This window comes from Haliotis rubra, unplaced genomic scaffold, assembly GCF_003918875.1.
Source record: "Haliotis rubra isolate DU_JTF1 unplaced genomic scaffold, ASM391887v1 Scf144, whole genome shotgun sequence".
NCBI lineage: Eukaryota > Metazoa > Mollusca > Gastropoda > Lepetellida > Haliotidae > Haliotis > Haliotis rubra.
Window position 1 is genome coordinate 1,020,029 of NW_025765381.1, and position 27,338 is coordinate 1,047,366.

Genomic DNA, 27,338 nt, shown 5'->3' on the forward strand with positions numbered 1-27,338 from the left:
TCAAGCAGAATCCTACCCACAGATAGATCCACACTCTACAGGTCCATATTACACACAGAAAGCTTCATTTCAAGACAAGGGCACTGGATGTCCTGACAATTAGTGGATGGATCCAGAAAGATAGTTTGGCTTCTCCTTTCAAAAGAAACAGAATGACATCTGGGAGCTGTGGTCCTGAACCAAATTTCAAGTTAAACAAATATTAAATCTATCTTGAAATCTATCCCCATAAAGACCAAACCAAGAACATGACCTTGTCATCTTTCATGGAAGCAGTGCTCTATATTTCTGTCTTCAATAGTATAATAATATTAATAATGATAATATATTAATAATAATAATCCCAGCATTCATCCTCAGACTCAGCAGGTGCTCCCAAGTGAATACACAGTTGGTACCCAGGCATCAAGCACGACCAACATCAAACAGACAGCATTTGTACAACATGGCAGCCAAAGCTACTCAGTATATCCTTTCATCCCAGAAGGTACCACATATACACACAGGTATCATTACATGATATGCACATATCCACCAGCAAAACGTCATATGTCATCCATCAGCTTGTACACACATGTTCACAAGGCCAGGCACATGGAAGGCGATGAGAATGTTGTTCTCGTTGCCACATCACAACATTGATTATTTTACATGGTCCACTTGTTATCGTATATCCATACTGGAATGTTTCTTCTGTTAATAGCAGTTCCTTGTTTTGCTGAATATTTACAGGTAAAAGTAAAGTTGAAACTCACATCCTCCTCTGCTGAGATATATAGGTCAAGGTCGTAACTTGAATGCAGGTCAAGGTCAATAACCTACATTGGATGGCTTGTCTTGACCTTTGACTGGCCTCCTTGTTGATGGTATTTCTCTAAATGCATGGTTTCAATTCTATTGCAGAATGACTATCACCGTCCATTGGAATGTGATATCAACTGTTCTTTTTCTAATTCTTCTGCACTCACAAAGTCATTGTCCCACTCAAGGTCATTTGAGTTCATGGGACTGTCCTTTGTAAGACCCACCAGGTTTTCTTCTGTGGACGACCGCTGTCGTAACTGAGGAACAACGCCTGCAATGGGGAAAAATTGTTTTATCATCCATACACAAAATAATCAATTCAAGGAGTGATACCTTTGATTTGTTTGACTTTCAATCAGGCAGTCATTACATGCTACCTACCAGCTTCATGTTCCCACTCAAGGTCAAGAGATGACCCTTCGGTTTTGTCTCGATGGGCAGTACTACTGGACGAACTCTGACCATCACCAGAACCTGTAGCCAAACACCATCATTATATCACAATCATTGAAATCTTCATATCAGTGATCACACTGCCACATCAGCATCATAATATCATTATCATTTCATTCATCACATCATCATAATTACTGCAATCATCATCAGCATCATCACTACAATCATCACATCAGCATCATAATGTCATTATCATTTCATTCATCACATCATCATAATTACTGCAATCATCATCATCATAATTACTGCAATCATCATCATCGCGTCATCATCATCATGATCACATCATCATATCATGATTTCATCATCTTCATTCATCACACATCATCATCATCATCATCATCATCATTACCATCATCATCACTACAATCATCATCATCTCCATCATGTCATTAACATTTCATTCATCATCATCATCATCACTACAATCATCACATCATCATAATTACTGCAATCATCATCATTGTCGTCATCATCATCATCACTACAATCATCACATCATCATAATTATTGCAATCAACATCAGCAGCAGCAGCAGCAGCAACAGCATCACCACAGTCATCATCATCATCATCATCATCACAACAATCCTCACCATCATCATCACTACAATCATCACCTCAGCATCATGACATCATTTAAACATTCTGACCCACCATCATCAAATAACTGTTTGGTTTTTTCGTCGAAGCAATAAAACATCCTATACAAGTCGCTGTCCTAGTCTGATAACTGTGCACAGATGGCCACCTGACAGGAACTACCTTTCATCTCCACATACCAATACAATGTCTCTTTGATCAATATACTACCATCCTTCCCAACAAGGTTTTCACAATGCATGGATGATCCTATAGACAAACATGGCAGCAACTGATGATGCACTACATCACGACAGCGGCAGGTTCACTCAAACACATTCATACATTACTGTTATTGTGTCGCTACCATAACAATAATGCCAATTCATGTCCATACCATAACATTATCAATTTCCTTATTTAATTAAAATTCATTTATCTGTTTATGCCTGGATTTGGTAGTGCAAGTATGTAGAGCTTCAAGTAAGCATAATGCAATTCATATTCTCATTTTGAATTTTTTGCTACATATTACTTCATAGTTGCAAATCAGAATTGAAAGGAATTGTTTGGCTTGTTGGCCTTTAAAGCAATAATATAAAATTTCAAAACTCACTAGCCATGTTATATTGTAAAACTACATATTTTAATATACATGTAAATTAAATGTACGTTTTGGTTGCATAATTTTAGTTTTGTATACATATTCAGAATACTATTAAAATAATCAACAACAATAAGATCAAGGTAAGACAAGAAAACAAACGTTACAGTTTTTGTCTACATGAAATATGCACAAATTTATATTATATTTATTTCAGATTTATTAACTACATGTAACTGCTCTCTTCTCTACTAAAATCTCTAGTCTGCTAAGTCAGGTGATGTATCATTATCTGTTGTTTCAGTTCAGTGCACTTCCTGGGCTATCCTATTACCTAAAAAGGGGTGATGAGCAGTTGTTGTTTTAACAATGTGTGGTAGTATTGGGATGTGGAAGTTTTGGGATATAATCGCGAGAGGTTGGTTGGCCCCTTCTTCACAGTTGGGGTCTGAGGGATTACCCCAATGAAAGTATATACAGTCAACTCTCGTTAATCCGACACTCGTCTCAATTAATTATCCTGTGTTCCTAATTAACAAGTGTGATGTTCACCTACGTCGGTGTCAAGCAGCCAGTAAGGCACATGCTAATTACCATTCACTTGTGATTGTTTGTATACGGCCGGATCATCCGACCGGCTGTGTTGATTGTCGGATTAACGAATGTTTTTACAATGTATTTACAGTAATCAGTTGCTAGATTGGTGTGTCGGAGTCGGAATGCGAGAAGGTCGGATTAACGAGAGTTATTATCACTATTTTAAATGGTTCCCTAATTTTTTGTCTGATTAACATGATTGTCGGATTAACGAGTGTCGGATTAACAAGAGCTGACTGTAGATTTAGCCTGAAAATACGCAATTTCTGCATTTTCTGGGCATACTTAATCAGATAGGACTCAAACTGACATATTTAAATGGATATTTACTAAAATTGTTTCCAATATTCTAAATTTATAAACATATTTATTTTCTCAGAAATCGGAGTTTTTCAAAGACAAACTGGAGATCGGATTTTGCATTTGAAATCAGAGTAACTAGAGTTTTCCTAACATACAATATAAATACTCTCAACTAATTACCTCCATATAACTAACATCCATACAAAATAATTATACTGAGAATGTTCTCACACATTACAACTAATTACAACTAAGAGGTTCTTTCTGGCAACACAAATACCTGTTCACAATGCAGGTTGGTTTGCTTGTTTGTCGTTCAACAAATATTCCAACTTAATGACAGCGGACACTAAACAATCATGTCAGGAAGCTATTCTAAAGCTGGTCCTTATGGCAACAGTGAAAGATGCATCACACAAGGTAATCAAGACTGACTGTGATACAAGAATCATGCTAACATTAAATATTTTACTCTGGTACTCTGTGTGAAGATCTGAAGAAGCCTCCATGTTGACTTGCATTAAGTGAACTTCCTGATCAGCTAATCAGTGTTGAGGCTTTGAGGTTATCGGTATGAGAAAGTGAAGCATGCAGTTCAGACCAGCATATCTGACCTTTATATCTTGGAAACAAACTTTCCTGGATGTACATATGGCCACTCCATTATATTAATGTTGATATCTTACACATCCTGTCATCTCATGGCCTCTATACTAAAAGGAAGTACCACCAAAGGTACATTTGTATACTGTATGCATTTCATGTTGCTACATTGAAATTTCCAAAACAGTGTGGTGTAGAACAGAAGCTTGTATGTTGTAGAAAGCAGACATCTGATTAGTTCAAGGACCCACTTATCCTTCATTCAGATGTGGAGCCAATGGTCAGTCAAGGTCAGTCAAGGGTCAGTCAGCAGTCAGTCAATGGTCAGTCAAAGGTCAGTCAACAGTCAGTCAATGGTCAGTCAACGGTCAGTCAATGGTCACACTGAGTTCACTAGACACAATCATCTTTAGAGGTGTCCTCAGATCTGGGAATCATATCAGAGAGTAAAAGATCTGATACAAAATAATTTCAAGGCTTCACCGATGATACCCTCATCACAAAAAAAGAACAGAACTACAGAACTCATAATGCATACAGAGGATCCCTAGCCAAGAAATGCATTAACTGTCCAAGGCGATTTACGTACCTTGCCGTAGCTGTGCAAGCAGCGAGGGACCGTGCCTTCACACTAGCTAGGAAGATCTCAAAATCATCCTCTCCACCAGCCCTGTATATAAAATATAAAATTATCTCCGATATTGTGTGCACGGGACGAGGTGTTACAGAGCTGTTAGCAAGCTTACAAATTCATGTTCTGACCCTACTGAATCTCAGAAGTGTTGTTAAGGAGGAACAAGAATATAATCCATCTTGTTAGTCCATACAGTCACATCCTTTTGATCAGTATTTCTGTCATATGTTATCATGCAGATTTCTGTTGGTCTGTACTGTTCTCTGACAAATATATTTCTTCAGTTATTATTAGTTAATCTGGCAGTCCAAATAAGAATTGAAGGGACTGCACCATTTTAGTGTCAGGACTCCCAGGTGCACAACCACATGTGACTTGAGAGTTTATCTCAAAGAAAATATAATGTGCGCTATGTTTTTCACAAAATATATGTGAAGGTGTACACACTTCTCACATCCAGGATTTTTTTTTAGAAAGTGGTCAAATGTAACATGTTATATTTGGGATTACATTTTCTTTGTAAAGTACAAATTCTAGTACTGTTTTAGTACAACATGTGGAAGTTGCAGTGGCTGAGTGGGTTATGCGACTGATTTGTGTGCTGGCGATTAGGTGCCTGACTCTAAGGGAGTGGGTTCGAATCCCAGATGTGACTGTACCCAAAAAGGTACTAGAATTTGTACTTAACTAAGAAAGTGTAATCCCAAATATAACATATGTTACAACTGATGAATTTGCAATGCTGTAAAATCTGATCAAAAGAAGATAATTCTGAAAATGCAAAAACTCAAGTATCAAGACTTACACTTCCCAGTCTTCTTCGTCACCCAGCCAGGACCGTGGACCATTGGTGGTGGCATTCTTTTTGGCAGCAGCCTCTTTGGCACGCTGGAGTTTGGTAATACGAGCCGCCTCACGTTTGGCTTCATAATATGCCTCCTCCTCCCTTTCTATTTCCTCTTCCTGTTGTGCAAGCTAGAGCAGGAAGGACACACAGACAGACAAGTGAGAGCACAGTGTAAATACTGACATCAAGGTCATGTGCATTATATTCCAAGGGCAAATTATCACAAAGTTTTATTTTTAAAGAAAAACTATGTTTGTTACAGATATTTCTGCTCAATATTTTGTAAAATAAGTAAGAACTTCAACACCTTTGTCTATTTCTCTGATCGTTTTGCAAAACATGCAATTTCTAATATCAAATCTAGTTTCTATAGCAACCATTTTAAAGGCTCTACTTAATTCAAATCAGCCATGTTTTAAAGAAATCTGACATTTCCAATAAACTTAATTTTTACTTATTGTGTTCTTTCTTTACAATATATATAATTCAGATGGATAAAACCATATGTGCAAGTGTGTGACAGAGACCATTAGATGTCTTTGAGCCATAACTTTGGACTGAACAAAACACATTGAGGAAGAGTAGAAGATAGTAAAGTGCTGATTTATTTACTTGCTTCAGCCCTTATGTTATCATTTTGACAAATATTTCATAATTGCAAAAGAAATCCGATATTTGGTTAAACATTCTGGGGAAAATATTCATTGAACTCATTATGAATGCCAAACTAGAGTAATTTTGTAATCTTTCTTTACACCAACCAAAATTCAAATTCAATTAATTTCATGGCTTTTGAAGATGACGCTCAGGAAATAATGACTTTATCAATCAAATAGGATTCTCGTCATTCAGTGAATTACGAATAAACGGAAACTTATTCATTGGAACACCAAACATGATGGCATCTGCGGCTGCTGATGAGGCTGACGTAACCATGGTTACTGATTTACATTTTAATAGTTTTTTACATTTTACAAGGAGATGAGGACCACAGATGTGATTTTTAGGTTTATTTCCATAACTGTTAACATCACTTTTCATTCTTGTCACAATCGACAATCTTCCAAAATCAAATTGCAAAAGGACATGTATGCATTATCACATGAAACTTTTGACATTTGAATTCAATTTTTTGGGGTGATTATCAACCTGAAATCAAGTCTTTGTGAAAAGCGCCAGTGTTTGAAATGACGTTGATGCATAAGAAATAATACAAGTTTTGACCTATCATATTTAGTTTGACTTTTCAAGGCATATTTCATCTGTAACATATACAACTCTGCAGATTTTTTTATACATGGCTGAAGAAGGATGATGACAAAAATTGGCATTCTGTTCGTGTCAAGTTGTGCTGCTGACCCAGTTTACTTCAGCATCACTATCAGGATAGTTCTACATAGATCATACATATGCCAGTCTATGGAATAAGGACCGTCCAAGCCCCCGAGACGAGCTAGATTTCTGACGGTCGGTCAAAATTTTCAGCTAGCCAGCCCGATGGTTTGGTGAAATTTTAGACGTCCCATACATCTGAGTAAATTCACCATATTTTGGTGTCTGATCTGGTTAAATTCTATTTGGGCTGGTAACATTTTGAAGTTACCAGCCCTGATGTCTGGCTGTGTTTCTGGCTTATTTCATACACTGCGTATGCACATTTAATCAGATATTTACAATACTTAGACAATACTTATTTCCTTTTACATTTGACCATCCTGAATAAGAAATTAATCAAAACCAAAGTAATGTACAATGTAATATAGTTTTATTTGTTCGTCAGGTCTCAGATGGAAGGAACATCTTTACTTCATCCATTCTTATTGATTCTCTGGCCACAGCCAACACCTTATACATATTATAGTTGTTCTTGAGAGGCATATAGAAGTTGGTATTCAAGTATAAGACAAAATATTATGGATGTCAACTTCTTCTTTATTCCATACACGTTTCAGGGCTTTTCTTTGCCCCTTCGTCATTCACCTGACAAAGGGGCAAGGAAAATCCCAGAAACGTTGTGTATACAATGGAGAAGAAGTTACATCCATAATATTTTGTCTTATACTTGTTATAGTTGGTTTACTGTTTAACTCCAATATCCATAATATATCCAACTCTTTTAAGTGTGTTAATAATCAAGTGTTGACCAGACACATAGTGATTAATCAAAGGTGAAATGTCCGATGTCATTGAACAGGAAGCAACTACTTGATTTGGGGAAACAGGACTCTTTTTTTTAATCAAGAACCTGATTTACTGGAGGGAGTACATAAGACTAAAGTACTGTCGGAAATGCTAGAAAATGCTTTTTAACCTTAATATCTTTAGAAAGGTGATAAATGTATTATGTTATCAATATATCAACTCACCTATAGTGTACCTAATTTTTGTTTCAATTGATTTAACATTCCCATGCATTTAAAGGGCAGTTTACAGGAGAGAATTTGGTACCAAAACAACAACTTAAGATTTTTTTAGAGTTCAACAACAGAAATCTGAAATAGTCTTTACATTTATGCTAATAATACAGGTGGTGTAAAAATAAAAATTAACATTTTTCTTAAACAAATAAATGTTGAATGTTTGTGTTACTTTACTTAATTATCGTTTCTTTATTGAAGAAATATTAATATAAATGTTAAGTCTTGATAAATAAGTTTCCCATCATGCATGCACATCTTTATCACAGCGTCCACTATGGCCAACTATTTGCCGACGATTGTTGCAAAGGTTTATAAGTTTTTTGTGCTTGAAAAAGACAGAGGTAAACCTTTCATTAGTATAGAAATGGTTTATTACAGAACTTGTAGAGCTGTTGGTATGTCTTACCAACAAGTGTACAATATTGTAAACAAATCAGACAGGCCAGGGACCGTCTCAAAAGCAAACCCGGGACGTAAAACCATCCTTGACAACTTTGACAAGGGAGTACTTAGACGGGCGGTCTACAAACTTTAGGAGAAGAAGAATATATCTATTCTAAAGAAGCTACACCAGTGACTTCCTTAAATCTTTGGCCAATGTTCACAACTAGATTAAACTGACCGAATTACATCCATATTTTTGCAAAGAACTATACTGTTGACATGCAAAACATTTATTAAAACGTTGCACATTTCTACAATCAATCGATAAGATAACACAAGTGATAGGATTCTTTCCAATGTACAGTAATTCATATGTTTATTTAACAACAAACACACATACACAAATGATCCCTTACATAACCAATACGTATACTATACGTACACATATTCAACATTTTGAAGAAAACATCTATTGAGATGACCCCTCGCCCGAGCGTGTGCTCAGGTGTCAATTTCACCTGTCGATACCGTGGATTCTGATGACGTAACACAGGCAGTTAATGTTTGTATCAAATAACGTCCCACTACCCCTTATTTTTCTAAGTTTTTGGTATTTTCATCAGTAAAAACGCATTTTAGGACATGTCTCAAAATTTATTCCCTCGGTCTACATTAGGTAGATGTTTCTTAAAGTGATATTTGTTATTTAAGTAACTGTAATACCTCTGAATTTTAAATATAAGTCAAAAAGCATTTTTCTAGCATTTCCGACAGTACTTTAGCTTTACAGGAACATTCAAATGTGTCACTTTTTGCAGAGCGTGTGTCCACAGATAACTGATCATTATTATCTATTTATTATAAAAATAATTATTGAGCACCTGTTCATGTTGGAGAAAGTAATGGAATTCCAAATATGAAATACTGACTACCATCCCTGAAAACAAAATGGTTTTTCTATGAAATCTCTTATTTCATATTTAGGATAAAATATTTGTGAATACTGTCTAAAGACTCAAACAAATAGATGCTATATTTCATTAGTTTTAATAAGTTATTTCTATAGTTTTTACAAAGGCCTGTATTAATGTATAACCATTTTTACAATTTGCAAATATTATATCAGATTATTTTCAGTCACTGAGTGAAATATAATACTTTTCCATCGAAAGAGTTTATATTTATCTGTGTCCATAACATTTTCAACTGCCTGTCTGTTTTTAGATTGTAGCTCAAGTAAACTTTGTTTGACACAAAATGTGCATCTTGATCCCCATCTCTAACATATACATTTAAAGCCATTATTACACTCATACGTCATCTCAAAGTCTAATCAAATTATAATATTTTAAAGTCAGTTTTGGGCATGAATGATCAATCATTGTCCATAGATCAAATAAATAACAATGTACAGTCATAATGTATATCCACACTTTGACAACACATTACTCATCCCCTAATGTTCTTCCTGTTTAACTTCATGTTGTAATTATGTTTTATCACCTGAGACTACGCAGACACCGGTCATCAATTATTGGCGGAGGGAAGAAGATGGAGGAGGGAAGGGGGTGATTTTGGTTTGGAATTGTATCACTTGTTGCTGCACCTCCCCCATTTTATACAACATTTCCACATATCCCTCTTTACAATAGAAGACCAATCCCAATAATGTTCAAGTCAATCATTATATTATTTGAGTGAGTCAGTGAATGAGTATGGTTTTACGCCACTTTTAGCAATATTCCAGCAATATCGTGGTGGGGACACCAGAAATGGGCTTCACACAATGTACCCATGTGGGGAATCGAACCCAAGACTTCGGTATGACGAGCAAACGCCTGAACCACTAGGTTACCCCACCACCGGCTTATTATTTGAAGAAATAGAACTGTATCATATTTCCAAATCCCACCCTGCTCTTTAAAGTATAAGTGTGATTCATTTTGGCAACCCCATTTTGCGATGTGTCATTTTATCATGCCTCCATGCTCGACTGCCCTTCCCTCTGCCATAATAAATGACCAGTCCATGAAACTGTTTCACAGGCCCAACTTAAACTGGGGCTTCTGTGGGAGATTATAATCAACAATGGCCTGTGATGACACCATCTACTGAGCAGATGTCAGATCTTTATGTAGAGAGGTATCTGAGGCGACGCTTATCTGGTTGATCCTGCCAGTAATCATATGCTTGTTTTAATAAGATTAGAAGAAGCTTTATCAATACCAAGTTTAAAGCTTGTGTTCAAACAATTATCTGGGTCCACATTGGACCATAAGAAAGAAACAGCAACTATAGGCATCTGCAGAAGACTGGGATCAAGAGTGTGCTTGAATGGTTTTGGTTTGGTTGGTTTAATGCCACACTCTGTAAATAATTGAGTCTGGACCAGACAATCCAGTGATCAACAGCATGAGCATCGATCTACACAATTAGGATGCGATACCATGTGTCAACCAAGTCAGTAAGCCTGACCACCCAATCCTGTTAGTTGCCTCCTACGACAAGCATGGGTTACTGAAGACCAATTATAACCCAGATCTTCACGGGTAGTGTGCGTGAATGAGCAGATGATGTTTCACCGCAGTCAGCAATATCACATCTACATCACAGCGGTCTGTAAACCATCAGCTCAGACAAACCAGTGATGGACAGAATGACCAACAACATACATCGTAAGACACACACACAACTGGTCAGACATTATGACCACGTGATCCACAATTTCGTCAGCTCTTACATCAAGCCTAGGGACAACTGGGAACTATCCCAGAACCCCACAGTCAACAATACAAACAGCTACATTTACAACAACACAGCATATCATCACAGCACAACAAACAGGCTAAACAATAACACAATCACAATTATAATACAGATCAGATCAGTGTGGGTGGCATTAGTTAAATAACTAAGCACATGCGAAAATACTCAACATAAAAGACAATTACCTTAGCATCAATATCAGCATCAACTTGTTTTTGTTCATGCACAATTGCATCATACTGCTGGTGGGACAACAGCAATCGTTCACGTTCAGTCAATGGGCTGAACAAAATAAATCATACAAATAATAAACAGCAAAACCTGAATTCTATAAACAATACAACAGCAACAGCATGCCATTCCTAACTGTGGTAGTAAAACTAACTCCTAGTCAGTATACACAAACACTTTAAATACCCGACAACTTTTATTTCCGTGTCACATTTCAAATACATTGTACCAAACATAAATTTAATTATCACTTAAGATCATGTCACCAATTTGACATAAAGTCATGATTATGCTTTCAACAGTGATTTGTGATAAATTTTCATAGTTAAAGTTTCAGTACATACACTTCCTTAGCATACTTCAGCCTGTTTATAGCCAAAAACATTTTTACTATCATTGGATTACTTGAACCAATTCTACCTTTGGCGCTAACCCTAAAAGATTTGTATAAAAAGGTAAAACATTATTTCTATCAATTGCATACATCATGTTCAAGCACAAGTGGCAGTGCCTTAGGGCAAACTGGCCTACCCTAAAATAGGTGTTATAAAAAAGTCAAACATGTTTTCATTTAGCTACATTACATACATCACGATTAAGCGCCATGGCTTTGTCTTGGATCAGTTGGCCATCTGTGTTATGATTCCCCCATTGTTATTAACCATATTTATCATACTCACATTAAACTGTAATACATTTCGGTCACTAATGGATTGAATCCCCCCAAAGTGCAATCATGAAAGTACATGTTTTTAAATCGCAATAACTATCAATAACACCCATTCCAATATTCAGTGGATAGTTAAATTGCTGAAAAATATTTTTCATCAGTGAGAGATTTATATTTGTGACATTTCTAATAATACTACAGTTCTTTCAATATTTTTAACCCTTACTTCAATTTCAGCCTTAAGCATTCATACAACAAATGCATTTTATTAAAAATATTCCACCACAGATAATGAGTAACAGGTGTTTCAGCCAACATATAACAGGCATGGCTACCTAGTTAGAAAAGCGTGTCTGGCTTGTATCCGCCGCAATAGGGGCCTCTTAAGCCTTGTTAAGATGGCCCCGAAATTGATGCTAATGTCTGCTGCCTTGATGCATGGTGTGGTGACAACACAAACTACAACTGTGACATCCTCTAATATCCAGTGTACTATCTGCAATCAGTTAGCATAAACACCCTGGGCCTATAGCAACCACAGCTTTGTTTTGAGCCATTTTCGAAATAAGAGATCATGCTGAGGGACAGAAATCCCGACTCAGGGATGGGAAATATGGACAAGGTGAAGCCTTCCCAAATAAACCTTTGAAGCGAATGTCTAGTTATTTATTCAAAATTAGATATAATACAATGGATAAGTGAGGAGACTGTGACTACAGACAGCAGACAAAGGAGAAAAGAGGAATGGATGGACAGAAGGACTGAACGACTGTTCAGTTGTTTGGGCACCTACCCATTTGACATAGTTGGAAACTGTGAAAGGGCCGCTAGTTAACTCTAGCTGTCCTCTGCATTCAGGGAGGACGCAATGAGAGGTTCAGAAAGACATATTGTTTATCAAGAAAACATACACATTCAAATTATTATAAGCTGAAGACTTTTTCCAGCATCTTCCTGAGAAGAATTGAAACCAGTCAGGTCCCTTTTACTTCAATGAGTCAGAGAGTGGGTTTGGCTAACACTTAGAGTACAGTGTTGATACTGGTTAGTATGTTCCATTCTGTCATCAAAGGATATGCTACGGACTGTATATGAATTCCTTGTCAACTGACAGAATGGAAGTTCAGATGTGTGGAGACGGGTTGTGAAATCTCTGAGTATTACTTCCCACGTCTGCTCCAGAATGGAGGCCATTTTGTAAGACTAGCATGATGTGTCATAGAACTGTTGAGATGTGCCAGACCATATTGTGGACCATTTCTAGTTTCAGTGAAACTCATGAGCACAGATGTAGTGCTGGCAAACCAAGGAACATTACAGGGTTTCCAAAAGTCGTTGTCAAGGCAACCAAGGGACACAACTCTGCAATCAACTTTCTTACAATCGGCACTATCTTTGCACTTATGACAATAATATGGACACGCCAAAGTAACGTCATTGATAAGATCATAATAGTCTAAGTCAGTCATTAGTATTGTCTTTGACAGTGAGTGAGTGAGTTTAGTTTTACGCTGCACTCAGCAATATTCCAGCTATATGGCGCGGTCTGTAAATAATCAAGCCTGGACCAAACAATCCAGGGATCCACAGCATGAACATCGATCAGCAATTGGGATACAATGACATGGGTCAACCAAGTCAACGAGCCTGACCACCTGATCCTGTTTGTCGCCTCTTACGACAAGCATGGGTTACTGAAGATCAATTCTAACCCGGACCTTCATAGATTGTCTTTGACAGCAATGTTCCAGCAATATTACGGTGGGGAACACCAGAAATGGGCTTCACACATTGTACCCATGTGGGGAATCAAACCCGGGCCTTTTTGGTGTGACGAGGGAACGCTTTAACCACTAGGCTACCCCACTGCCCCCCTTCATCAAAGACTCTCAAGTGAATGAGTGAGTGAATATTGTACTGCAATATCACTGGAGCGTCTAAATAAAGGAATCTAAGCTGAACAGCCAGATGTCAACAGTATGAGCAGCGATCCATGTTGCTGGCTACAAATGGCTGTCAGCAACTCAGTGATCACTAAGCCCCAGTCCCGGTGGCATGCTAGGTTGAAATCATTTTCAAACTAGGGTCACTATTTCCGAAAACCTGACTCTGACACAACAGCAGCTCTTCACACATTCCAATGTTTCAATCAAGAGTACACAAATCAGAAACATATATACAGATACATTATTTGAGACATGCGGGAACGATGACTCACCCAATGTTTGAGGCATATATAATATCTATATACATTTGGGAATGTTATTAGTGATAAATGAAACAAATGCATGACTGACCCCTTTCATGACATATTATCAACAGCATGATTACTGAATGTGAAAAGGCAAACCACTAAATCACCCATCCTTTCTAAACAGCTGTATCTAGGTAGCAACTGAGAACTCAGACATGTTGGATTTAACTTCTTACGGGAAGCAATTATTTTTTTATATTGTAATGTACAACAGAGTAGCCATGAGAGAAGAAACTAGAGGTTCATCAAACAGAAGTATGTGGTAATTTGTTTTGAAGCTTGTCAGTGGTTGTGTTCTGGTTTCATGACTCTGCTCAAATCACGCAGTGACATCATGAAGAATGAAGAACAGTTCTCCAGCGTTTACAGTCCCAATGAACTCAACCACATTTTAGACACAAGCTTTAATACAGCTAGCAGGAATTAACCACTGACTTATTGGAAAAAAAAGACAGATTCTATCAGGGTTCTTGCTCGGGGCAAATGTGATCAGTTAAGTGTAGACAATTAGATATAAATAGTTTGAGACTGGAATATCAACTCTGTCCGTCATCTACAACAACAATACTGCATTATCTACCTCTGTCTTCCTTCAAACACTGCAAGATGCATAATAGCATAGCAGGGAGAGCCAGGGGTACAAACATCTCAATAAACCATTATCTAATTCCTGACAAATTCTTTGAAAATGACCCTCAACACAGTTGTCGTACTTATTTCATTAATGAAATATATGCCTACTGACTCCCACCATGAATACCAAGCCTACAACTGTAATAAATGGGTGAATGTATGTCTATTGGTTAACACTGCATTATTACAGCTCACATGAAGATGGTCTGTAAATAATCACTTCCTGAGCAGGCAAACCAGTGACAAATAGTGTTGGGAAGTGGTTGAAATCTCACAATTGATGATTGATTCATTACCAACGAACAATCATCGAAAAAAATTGGTTAGCATCATTTTTCAGATTTTTCTATCCAGGTTGTTATTGCAGATATGTATAACATGATGCAACTTGCTACTTTAAAGTGATGACTAATATATCATGAACATAAACTTCCCGGAGTCTTCAAGAAATATTCAGTCATGGCTTTTCAGTTAGTGAAGTGAATTTTCTAAGAATTAAACACGCTTTCAGGCCCTGACACTTCAACAATATGTTCCATTGTCAAGTATTTCAAAGACTAAAACAGTAGTTCCAAAATCGTTTATGTTCGATTATGAGAAAATGTGATCGATTGCTTGGTCGTTTGGTCACTGTGACCAATCTTCGATTATTTCAATTAATCGGAACACCACTAGTGACAAAGTGATATGACTTGCCAGGGTACCAATCAAACCAAATTACCAAGCCTAATACACAATCCATTCTGACTCTTTCAGTGACAAAAACAGTGCCAAGGAATGAGAATGACACATCAGATCAATCAGAACAACTCAAAGTTGATCGTTTCAGTTCAAGGTCACAACTGAAGGTTTTTTTGTCTGAGGTCATCATCAAGGTCACAGGTCAAAGTTGTTCAGGATCAAGGTCACAACTCATTTTTGTTCATCTGAGGTCATCATCAAGATCACAACTCAGAGCAGTTCTTTTCAGGTGACCATGAAGGTCACAATTTGGCTGTAACACTTTATGACAGATTTTTTCAGTAATGGTCAAATACTAATTAGGGAACTCGAACTTCCAACTACAGCATAGAAAACAGTTAACAATAAAGATATGGTTGTTCGTTCATATTGTTTCATACTTCATACTTGTTCCAAAATACAAATTCAGAAACTGATAGAGGCTACTGTGGAATTTGGAGAACAGTGCCATGAGATCCTTCATGAAGTTGCATTGCCACACTACTTGGAATCCTGACAGCCAGTGAGTTGGGTAAAAAATTGCTGTAAACATGTTTTCAGTTACTATCTGGGAGGTGATGCCTACCATATTGTGAAACCTACAAACATGGTATAGTCATCATACGGAGCCTTAATTCTGGAACTCTAGTTGCTAGGCTATGTTCCTGCTACAGGTGCGAGAGCAAAGTCAACCAATGGTTGAATGCATGAACACTACTCCTCATCATGGGGACACGTCACACACTGTAGCATCCACATCATCAGGTTCAGTCGGTTAACACTACATGGGGCACTCAGGGGGCGTTTTAATTCAATTAATTCTGCATGTTTATACGACAAAGAATTAGTTTGAGGAAAGGTTACCAGGAACATTTTATGAGATCAATATCTCATAGGACATTCTGCTAGATAGGTTTGAAATATGAAAAACATATATGAGATATTTGGGATGACAATTAGTCAACATCCAGGAAATTAAACTGATGTGGAATGCTGATCATGCTGATAGGACAAGTTAAAACAGCAAAGCAAGGTCTGCCCTCTGTGTTATTGACTACAACTCCTGTTATACACAGTACATGGACTACAACAGAGAACATCTTCACACAACACTCACCGGTTCATGTCCTCCTGAGGCTCCTGGAACATACAACATACAACATACAACATACAAACATACAACATACAACACATGATGGACGACATTCTACACATCCACCAACAGTACATCTTTTGAAATACGATTATTAACACCCCTATAATTAAATATAGTCAGTCTAATTCCTTTTCGACATGAACACTTGGCGTCCTCACCTTCTCTTCTGGGAATATTGAAATATATCTTGCAGACCTTTAACTTCACTACAATAACTCTCTTCATGAATAATTAAAAACTAACTTAAAAAAATAAATTTGAAAAATATTTTTTGTGAAGGTCTCATCCCAAGGAGGTTGTGTCAAGTGAACTTTCCAATTAGCCAATCAGAACCACTCTAAATTCTCTGTACGTGTGAGCAAAGTACTCAAAACAAAATGAGGCAGACAAAGTTTGCACTGAGTTCACCTGACATGACCTTCAATGGAGGTGTCATGATCATCATATCAGACTGACTGAGTTTGGTTTTACGCCGCTTTTAGCAATATTCCAGCAACATCACGGCGGGGGACACCAGAAACGGGCTTCACACATTGTGCCCATGTGGGGATTCGAACCCGGGTCTTCGGCGTGACGAGCCAATGCTTTAACCACTAGGCTACCCCACCGCCCTCATCATATCAGAGAAAAGATCATGTTGCCATGAGGTTGCAATATTCTGTAAGCATGATTTCCATGAAATCTGACAGAATTGTCAATCCAGACAAAACAAGCTGTACAGAAAGTACAAAGATCTATGTTGGTGAGTTGATAAAACGTAACTGATGCAACAAATTTGCCAAGTAAATCTAAATTTGGAGTATTTATAATATATAAACGAATGACAGATGACTAGTACCCTTATATAATCTTAATACAGAAAGTGAGCACATCCTTTTTATTAGGCCAGACCAATTATATTTCTTGTTTTACGGATCCGCCTGTCATATTTTTTCAAGAATAAGAAAAAAAATACAAATTAATTTTCCCCGCTAAAAAAATAAAACCTAAATGTTTTTGTGGGCCAAAATTGTAAACTTACAAGAAAATATTTTTTTGCCCAATATACACTTCATAAACTGCCAAATCCGTAAAACAGGAAATAAAATTGGTCTGGCCTTATTTAAAAATTACAAAGCCGAAATCGGTGCTGAGACCAACAATGCCTTGCAAGTCCCATACAGAGTCAAGCATGGGGAAGAAGGGACCAACAGTACCACTATAATGAATGGTTGGTTGTTTAACACTGCACTCAGCAATATTCCAGCTACATGGCGGCGGTCTGTAAATAATCGAGTCTGGACCAGACAATCCAGTGATCAACAGCATGAGCATCGATCTACGCCTTCCAAGTGCCAAAATGAAACAAAGATGGGGCCAACTGTGCCCTGTAATTTCCTAGTGAGGCTAGCACAGGGTACTTGGGGCACTCACAATCCCCACAGGGAGGTGCAACCCAAAATCTAGCCTTCAAGAATTTAACAGCAGTTTTAGTAACATTTTTTCGGAATGAGAAGAGTGACCTGACGAGTAGAATTACACAACTATTCAGTGAGGAAAGTGACTGGCGAAAGGCCAAACAAAATACTTGTGTTTTGGGTAACATGCCTGACCATACATAAACAAACACTGGTTAGTAAAAACCACAAACGTTTTCTCGACACCTGTTTATCATGTTTACACCTGTATTAAAATTTCAGCATCTCCATTGAAATGCTGGAGGGGTCATGTTACCATGGATACAGAAACACAAGTATTTTCTTTAGTCCTAAGAGGAGCTGCGTGTACTTACATCATCCATCAAGTTCTCGAACTGAAAGAAAAACAGGGATGAGGTGTACATGGTGTAAGTCTGACATGGGACAAAGCTGGTACTGATAGCTTTGGGGAGAGTGCATGGTGTTCACACTGGGAAGCTAGGTTCAGATCATAGTATGATTCATACCAGATACGTTTATAAATGTTGTCATAAGACAAGTAGTAGCAAGCAATCACACGATCAAACATGACAGCGTAATCAAAACATTGTCAGTTCATTTCCATTCATTTCTTAACAAGCTCAATTCAGGTTAACTGGTAAATACAAATGAAAAGAAAACGAACAACATCAAAGATTCACTGTCACATTTTATCGTCAACACAGCTTCCTGAGCTCGCATTTATTTCGTGACGCCTTTTAGACTAGACCCTCGTACTCGCATTAAATTCGTGACACATTAATTTCATGATTTACAGTATTACAATGCCTTCTTAAAACAATTACATGGTGTTACCATCATCCTTAGTAAACTGGTAACTCTAACTGTTTGTAATTATGAAAATATACCTTAATACTGAAGTGTATAATTTGTCATTTTCACAATATATGAATGTGAGATGAGCGTATGTTGTTTTATGCCAGTGAGGACAATTCCAGCTATACTGTGGCAGGTTGCAGATTATTCAATATTGCTCAAGCGAAACAAACAAACAGTTGTGACATAGGCTGTGATCAATCCTGCCAAAAGCAGCTAGCCTCACAAACACTGTAAACATATTTTCCTTTCCTTGCTGACCACAAAAATAATTCAAGCACTCGAAAGTCTTTTACAATCTGAGCCATGTTTTTCATAATTGCAACTGCTAGAAAACTGCTGTGAAATCACATTACAAGTAGCATACCACATGAGAAAAGACAGAGTAAATGCTAATGAAACCCTATACATTTTATTATCAGTCTTCTATTAAAAGCCTTCACTTTGATTCACATGAAAATAGTGTCTTAAAAAACTAGGAACCTGATATATGCATGCAATATCTATGATGATTGACATTAATATTCTGGGATTGCTAAACCAATATATCTAGATATACCTCTGGTAATGGTGGTTGCTGAAAATAGAAGTAAATCTTATAATCATCCTGTTCTCATACATGGTAAAGTCATGAATAGATACATCCAAGTGCAACTCCACATAAAATACCTTGTCTGATGACCTGGAGATAGATAAACATGATAAAATGTATTCCCATTAATATTCTGCTTTTTCTAAATTTTGATATCCTGTTTGGAAACAAATACATACATCTTCTATTTAGGGATAAAGCACCATTTTTGGTCAATAATATGGACATGTAGATCTTTGTACTGAGACAAGTGATATTTTACAGTTTACTTATGAAGAAACAAGTTTCTGAATTTGACATTTCTTCACCCATGCACAGATAGAATCACTGCCTCATGTTTTCCTGAAACTCAATATTGATCCAATCAAAGAGCATTAGCTGTGTATAATGTTTTTCACATATTCAAAGGAGTGTGTACATCACCTAACTGCTCCATTTGACACAGCTAACAAGGCTTAGAAGCTTAAGTGAGTTAGTGAGAAGGGTTGTACGCTGCTTTTAGAAATATTACAGCCATATTGGTCCATAATAAATTCATAATCAGATTTTGATCCCCTGTTCTAATCCAAACTTTTCAGATCATTTAATGTCCCTTGGTAACTACAGAATATGTAAATCACAAAACCAGATGCAACCCATTCTTAGAGTAATGCTTAGTCTCTGAATATATTTAATTTTGATAGTAACAAATACATTTATTATAACTGAAAAGAAGCCCCAGTGAGATGGCAAATCAATATTGATAGTGAGTGAGTGAGTATGGTTTTACACCGGTTTAGTTTTAGCAATATTCCAGCAATATCAGGTGGGGGACACCAGAAATGGTAATATTGATATAGATTTAAACTGAAAAAGAGCTGGGAGATTCCTGAACCTGAGGAAATCTAGACTTGCTTCATTTAGGGCTCTAGCATTGCAGAAAGTGCTGGGCAGAAGGAAAAATAATGTGGTTCAGGGACTGTGAGACAGACTAACCCATTCTTTATTGAAATATAATGAGCTATATGAAATAGACTATCTTTGTAGTTCTATGCCACTCATATGTACTTCATCACACCTGGAGGCAGTGGGGTAGCCTAGTGGTTAAAGCGTTGGCTCGTCAAGCCGAAGACCTGGGTTCGAATCCCCACATGGGTACAATGTGTGAAGCCCATTTCTGGTGTCCCCCGCCATGATGTTGCTGGAATATTGGTAAAAGCGGCGTAAAACTAAACTCAGTCAGTGAGTCATCACACCTGTTGACAGGTTAATGTACACAGATGCCTTGAACAGTTAAGGAAAAACACATTTTATATGTATTTTAATAAAGTCTCTGACCTCATATGCATACAGAGATTTGATAATATATACTATATAACATACATGTAGATAATCTAAATCTTTATTGCTGTGATCACTATAATTATCACAGCCATTTCCCACAAAACAATTTGTATGTGCCAGCGTTCAGAAAAAGTTTCAATTATTGGTAAATGATGTTGTTTTTAAATAAGACCATTAGTTCTAAGGTCTTTAAATCATACGTCATGACTCTGATTATCTCATATTTGGCTTTATGACTTGTGTTTTCTGGGCAGATAATAATATCAAAACTTTCAAGTTTTCTGTTATTAAACACATTGCTAAGACGAGCATTTGCTTTCTTCAGTCTTTAACACAGTCTGTCCCTCGGCAACCATCCACACACTTAACAAAACAGGATATGCACAAACTTTACAAAATGACAACATTTTCTATGTAAAAGTAAACCAGAAGAATCTAGGGTTTGATTCACAACTGAAATGTTGCATAGTTTTTTAATCAGGTGCCTTTCAAATACTGCAAAAGAATAGTTTTTAAAGAAATAAAAGGTTGGTGATAGAAACAGAGCTACAAATAACGTTTTGGGTCGTTGAGTTATGTACTTGCATGTGTTCATCTCAACTGGGTATCCTACTTTTCCGTTGAGTAACCAAATATATTGTACTCACCTCACTCAAACTCAATTGGGTATTTTGCCATTTTCCATTAATTTTACAATATAATAAAGTTTAAATGTTAGTGTTTGTTATTTATATTTGATCTGTAATATGAGAAACAATAAGAATGACTGGAAGTTGTCAAGTTCATGTCCTGAAACAGAACCTCTCAATATACCTCAGTTATTTTATCTATCCACCAGTTACGCAAGCTCAGATTTGACATTTTTGTGTGTACGCATGTAGGATCACATTTATTGAGTATTTACAATAATTAAAGTGTACTTGTATGCAATAGACTTAATAGGAATTGGGTTTTCACATAAATATTTGCATAATGTACCCAGATACGCAACTTATCTGTACATCTGTAGAGAAAAGTCTTTTAAAAAGCCCTAAACTGAGTCATGGAACATTTTGTATCCTGTGCGTAATATTTTAATCCAAGTTTGGCATGGTTAATAACAATGAATAATATGAATAAGGTACAATACCAGTGTTCGAAATACCCATCCACCAGAATGCCCAAGATGGGTTAATGTTGAGCCTGGTGTGAACAAATTAAAGTTACCTGACTGACACTCTATTATCATTCCAGACAATTTTCCCATAACATAGTATTGAATATGATAATTAGTTTTTCGTCTCATACATGTTTATCTGTTGTAACTTACAGCAGAAACCAAGCTGAGTGAGTTTTCTAAAGCTCATCAAATGTACGTTTCTTCTGTTGTATTTGACTTAAGAATACTTTTAGACAATGTTGATACTAAGGACTAGTTGGTTTTCAAGCAGGCTGGTAGGTCTTAAGAGTAGCCCCGTGGTCTGGTACACATTTTTGGGGAGATTTATACAATGGCAATACTGTAACACAACACAAAGTGACACAGCAATGTATTTTTAACTGAACATTTTTATTTACCATTGATTGCCAACTGCAGAATCTATGAACAGCACTTTTTCTGTCATGAAATTGTCATGGGGTGACATTTATCAAGTTAAATTAACACACATATTTTGACATATACAATAGTATATTCAGGTATTCTTACCTCAATGGAAAAATCCCTCTCCACATTGTATCTAGTCTTTAGATACTTGCGGCTAAAACAAACAATGAATAACAATCATTTTTTATGCAAAGATTTCACTTTGATCATGAATATGATTTAATACTAAGCTTAGCAACACTCCAACAATATCCTGGTTGTTCACCCTGATAAATGTCTGTATGAAGATATTATACCTTCCTCGGAAACTGACGCAGATGAATTGTTGTCATCAATGCAGTGTTGAGACTCTCAAATTCTCAGGATGAGACAGCACAGCATTCAGACCAGTTGATCTCAATTTTATAACCCCTGCACCCCACCCCACACACCACCACCCACACACACCACCCAAAAAATCAAAACCAAAAAACACCCCTCAAACAGCCAGTTATTCAAATCAAAATTTCCAAGTTAAGGTAGATAAGAAAGGAATCTTAGTATTATATTGGCTGACATCTGATTGGTTCAAGGAACAATCCATCCTTCATTTAGATTGGGCAGTCAAAGTTAACTCTAACTTCAAAGTTCACCTGATACAACCAGTAAAACACATCATATTGGAATTTGGAGTGAAAGATATTACTTGAATGAGAATGAATCTCAGGTAATCCATGATATGATTGCAGTTTCAAATTTGAAACATGACATAACCTTCAAGACATATTTCCAATGCAAAACAAACCATGATGTAGAATAGCTCAAATGGCTATATGACAATGATGAATATGAGTACAAAGACAAATGATATTCCAATCAACAATCATAAGACATGTCCAGACCGAATATAAGATTGAACAGTAAACGACAAAATAGAAATTAAAACATAGACTGTGTATCAGTATATCATTCAGTAGAAAATGAGATTACTGCTTACAACGTGAAATACAACCTGACATTAGAAATGATATTTGGTTCAAAATAGGGCGTACACAGTGTATATCAATATTATCATGAGAATGATATCAGGGAACATCTGTTTATTGTCAACAGAACAGGATTTGAAAGGGTTTGATGCATCCTGTACACATGCAAACTGAGAATGGATAGAGACAATTAACAGATTGCATGTTACCGATATCTGACATTTTTTCTGTGGTATGAAGCATACACTAAACATGCAGGGTGCCAATAGTTGATCTGAGATTTAAATAACTCAAGTTATAACATCAACTATAATCAAAAGGCTTCTGAGCATTGCAATTACATTAAATCACTAACATTTGCAATTAGAAATTGGATCATGACCCAGATCACCAGGTGAACAGACGAGACCTCTGGACATTAGAGAGGCCTGTTTTACAGTAATATTTACAAGCAAGCATACTGTACCTGTTATAGAGAACAAAATGACCCAAGCTACCAATGTCCATTTCAGAATATACAAACAAAAATCATGACACTAAAGTTCAAAATCTCAGCTTGAAAAAACATATTTATAACTAATCTATGGTTAGATGACATTCGTCATACATAGACAATATACTTAACAATTTGACAAGCCAACATCACAATACAAAGGCATTTCTTGAACGTTTCCCGTAAACATGTAACACTGTGTTTTACAATTCTAGGGTGCCAGTGACTCAGGCTTAAATACGCCATACCATGCAGTTTTCCATCTGCCGTGGCCAGATCAATACACTACAGATCTCATCTCGGTCGGTCCAAGTGACCGTCACACGCATTTATACTCACTGTTTCATTCGAAAAACGTCGTTTAACATGTCAGTGTTATTCATATCAGACACAATAACTCCGAATCAAGTTATTTGCTTGTTAAGAAAGTCAATATACAAACATGTAGTCGATCGTGTTATGATCACTGAAAAAAGAGGCGTACCCTCCATTCAAACATTACATGCCAATCACATAAGATTTTTAAGTGTTTTTTGTTCTTACCGTTTGTCAAACAGGCCACAACATTTCCTGAGGCAGTTGCCCATATTGAAACCGACCACAATCATTCACTATCTACAACACATATACATGATATTATCACTTAAACCCGTGACATGTCACATCCTTGATACCAAGCAGCCGAATACGGAAGCGGAAATGAAGGACGTAGTCGGTGTAAAAGCGAATCTATTATAAAGCGAAATAAGAATTACTTTCGCCGACATGCGAACATACATTCATGCGTATAATTACACTATTTAAGCAATATATACCAAATAACGTAAAACAAATAATCAAATAACATATTACTAAGGCAACAGATTAAAGTCAAAATAATTAAATAAATCCAAGATTCTCTGAACTAACAAATTTTAAAAAATGGAAAAAGATATTAGATTAACTTGGACTTGTGAAAATGTATACCTTCCATTGATGACTATAACAGATTTATAATATTGTGAATGTGATTTTTTTTTACATATCTTCAGTCGGAGGAGGTAGTAAGTATGCTTTTAAATTCTAATCACTTTTTTAGACTTTAGATTTTAACAATTAAGTACATCATCATACATGCACACTTGGATCACCTCAGCTTATGAGGTCATATAGGCAACGGAATACGCCGAGCGGAGCCGAGTGCTAATGTATGTGTATGTGTATGTGGACCTGATACAGTAAACCCCGGTAGTATGTAAATACCATTAACCTGGGATGTCACTACCACGAACGGCTTTCTCCGTAGAAATGACTCATTTGTTAATCATTTGTCAATTGGTAGATAAACAATGGAAACTGTACCGTCCGGGATAAAAAGGATTCACTGAAAATTGCCGGTTACATCCACATCCTTCGATCAATGTGTCAGAGTAGCTGCTGAGGTGTAGCAAAAACAGTTAGACAAAAAAATAGCCTGCTTACTGCGATTTGACCATTTACAATCTAAACCCGTGAAGATCCGGGTTAGAATTGGTCGATCTTTAGCAACCCATGCTTGTCGTAAGAGGCAACTAACAGGATCGGGTGGTCAGGCTCACTGACTGGGTTGACACATGTCATCGTATCCCGGTGGCGTAGATCGATTCTCATGATGTTGATCACTGGATTGTCTGGTCCAGATTCAATTATTAACGGACCGCCGCCATATAGCTGGAATATTGCCGAGTGAGGTGTTAAACAACAAACAAACAAATAAAAAATAGAGGTAGGAGAGGAATATAATTCCTAATGGTCCCTATCTTTGTGGGCTAACTTTGGTTACTGATTACCTATGCATCGATTGTTTTGGGGCCACACAATCCAGTGATCAACAGCATGAGCATCGATTGGGATACGATGACAACCTCCCGATCCCGTTAGTCGCCTCCTACGCTACTTGTATGGCGCCCAAGCATGTACATCCCTCTATAGCTTGTTAGTTAGCAAGTTACCACAGCAATTAAAATCAACAAGTTTGATACATATGGAAGCGTATTATTGCAAAATATTAGACTGTGGACCTCTTACGCTCCCATAGTTGAGGTTAAAATCAAATGGTGTTACGTGCTTTCACAGCACTAAAGCTGTGTCTCAAATGGAAGGTAAGGCACATTCTCCATCTAACACTGTGAAGATCATTTTAATGTTCAATTAAGGAATATATCTGTTGCAACGCGATATCGATTAACTGACCCTGGATCGATGTTCAGTGAGTGAGTTTAGTTTCATGCCGTTTTAGTAATATTCCAGCAATACCACGACCTGGGTCACCAGAAAACTGAGAACAGTTTTCACTGCCTCAAAGCTATCGAAGAATAAAGGAAAATGCATACTGACATAACTGCAACACGCATCAAGCGGTCACTGGAAAGTAGTGTTTGTTGGTGAAAATAGAAATCCATGACCAGACAGGTTATGCCTGCTGCACAGTTAATTCTTCTCTTCCTCAAATATATATTCATAGACTCGGGAGTTTTAACTGACACATTTATAAAACTTGGGGTCTGTGTATGTGACGTAGCACATAAGCTCCGCCCACTGATGAATATTCATGACTATTCTACACTTAAGCCCATTCTACATTTAAGGTCACAACATTCGTATCCATAAATCAAGGGGGCGAGTGAGTGAGTTTAGTTTTACGCCGCTTTAGCAATATTCCAACAATATCACGGCCTCAGTCAGCAGAAATTAATGAGCTTCACACATAGTACCCATTTGAGAATCGAACCCGAGTCTTCGGCGCGGCGAGCCAACGCTATAACCACTAGGCTACCCCTGCGCAAGTGTGGTGGTCTGTATACTTATCAGGACTTTTAGTTGGAAACCAGAGATTGATAGTGTGAACACCGACCAGACTGTCGAGTCATGATGGAACTCTAAATGACCCAAATGACACATAGACAAAGTTCTACAAGATTCCCAACCACGTAATTACGTAATGGACGTATACGGCCATTTATGACACCCCGTCCTTTCGATAAATAGGCTCAATGTGTCCTACTAATGTAAACATTGTGTACTATATCAACAATGAAGGTGATTAATGACAGTTATATCAAGGGACCTTGTGGTTTTAGGGGACTAGGTTCAAGAAATGGAAAAGTTTCAATATTCTGTGTGTATAAAAAAGACCTCCAATTACTTACGTTCTGAGCCATCCATAGTAACCTCAAGGAATATAGATGTTCACAGTTGAACTTTTGAACTGATCCCCAACATTGTCTTTGACAATAGGATAACAAAAACATTTTATAAGGTGTGGCACCAACCCAACCAGCCCCGCCCCCCTGAAAATCACAAGTGATCTCAAGTGAGTCAAAATAATACAACACAACTGTATTAATGAAATATAGACGAAGTATGTTCATCAGCTTTCCTATCACCCCCCTGTCTGATTGTCTAACGTGAACTCCAAACGACAAA

At 37.1% G+C, this 27,338-nt stretch overlaps 1 protein-coding gene across 1 annotated transcript; it reads right to left on the reverse strand.

The window, feature by feature from the left end:
- On the reverse strand, positions 1-24,577 carry LOC124269331 (AP-1 complex-associated regulatory protein-like). The gene is given in 10 exon segments (XM_046704345.1): positions 1-1,075; positions 1,186-1,278; positions 4,538-4,554; positions 4,556-4,618; positions 5,388-5,557; positions 11,185-11,281; positions 16,625-16,647; positions 18,435-18,455; positions 22,539-22,590; positions 24,438-24,577. Coding segments are annotated over 10 exon segments (765 nt in total). The 5' UTR covers positions 24,503-24,577; the 3' UTR covers positions 1-911.
- Between the last annotated feature and the right edge of the window lie 2,761 nt (positions 24,578-27,338).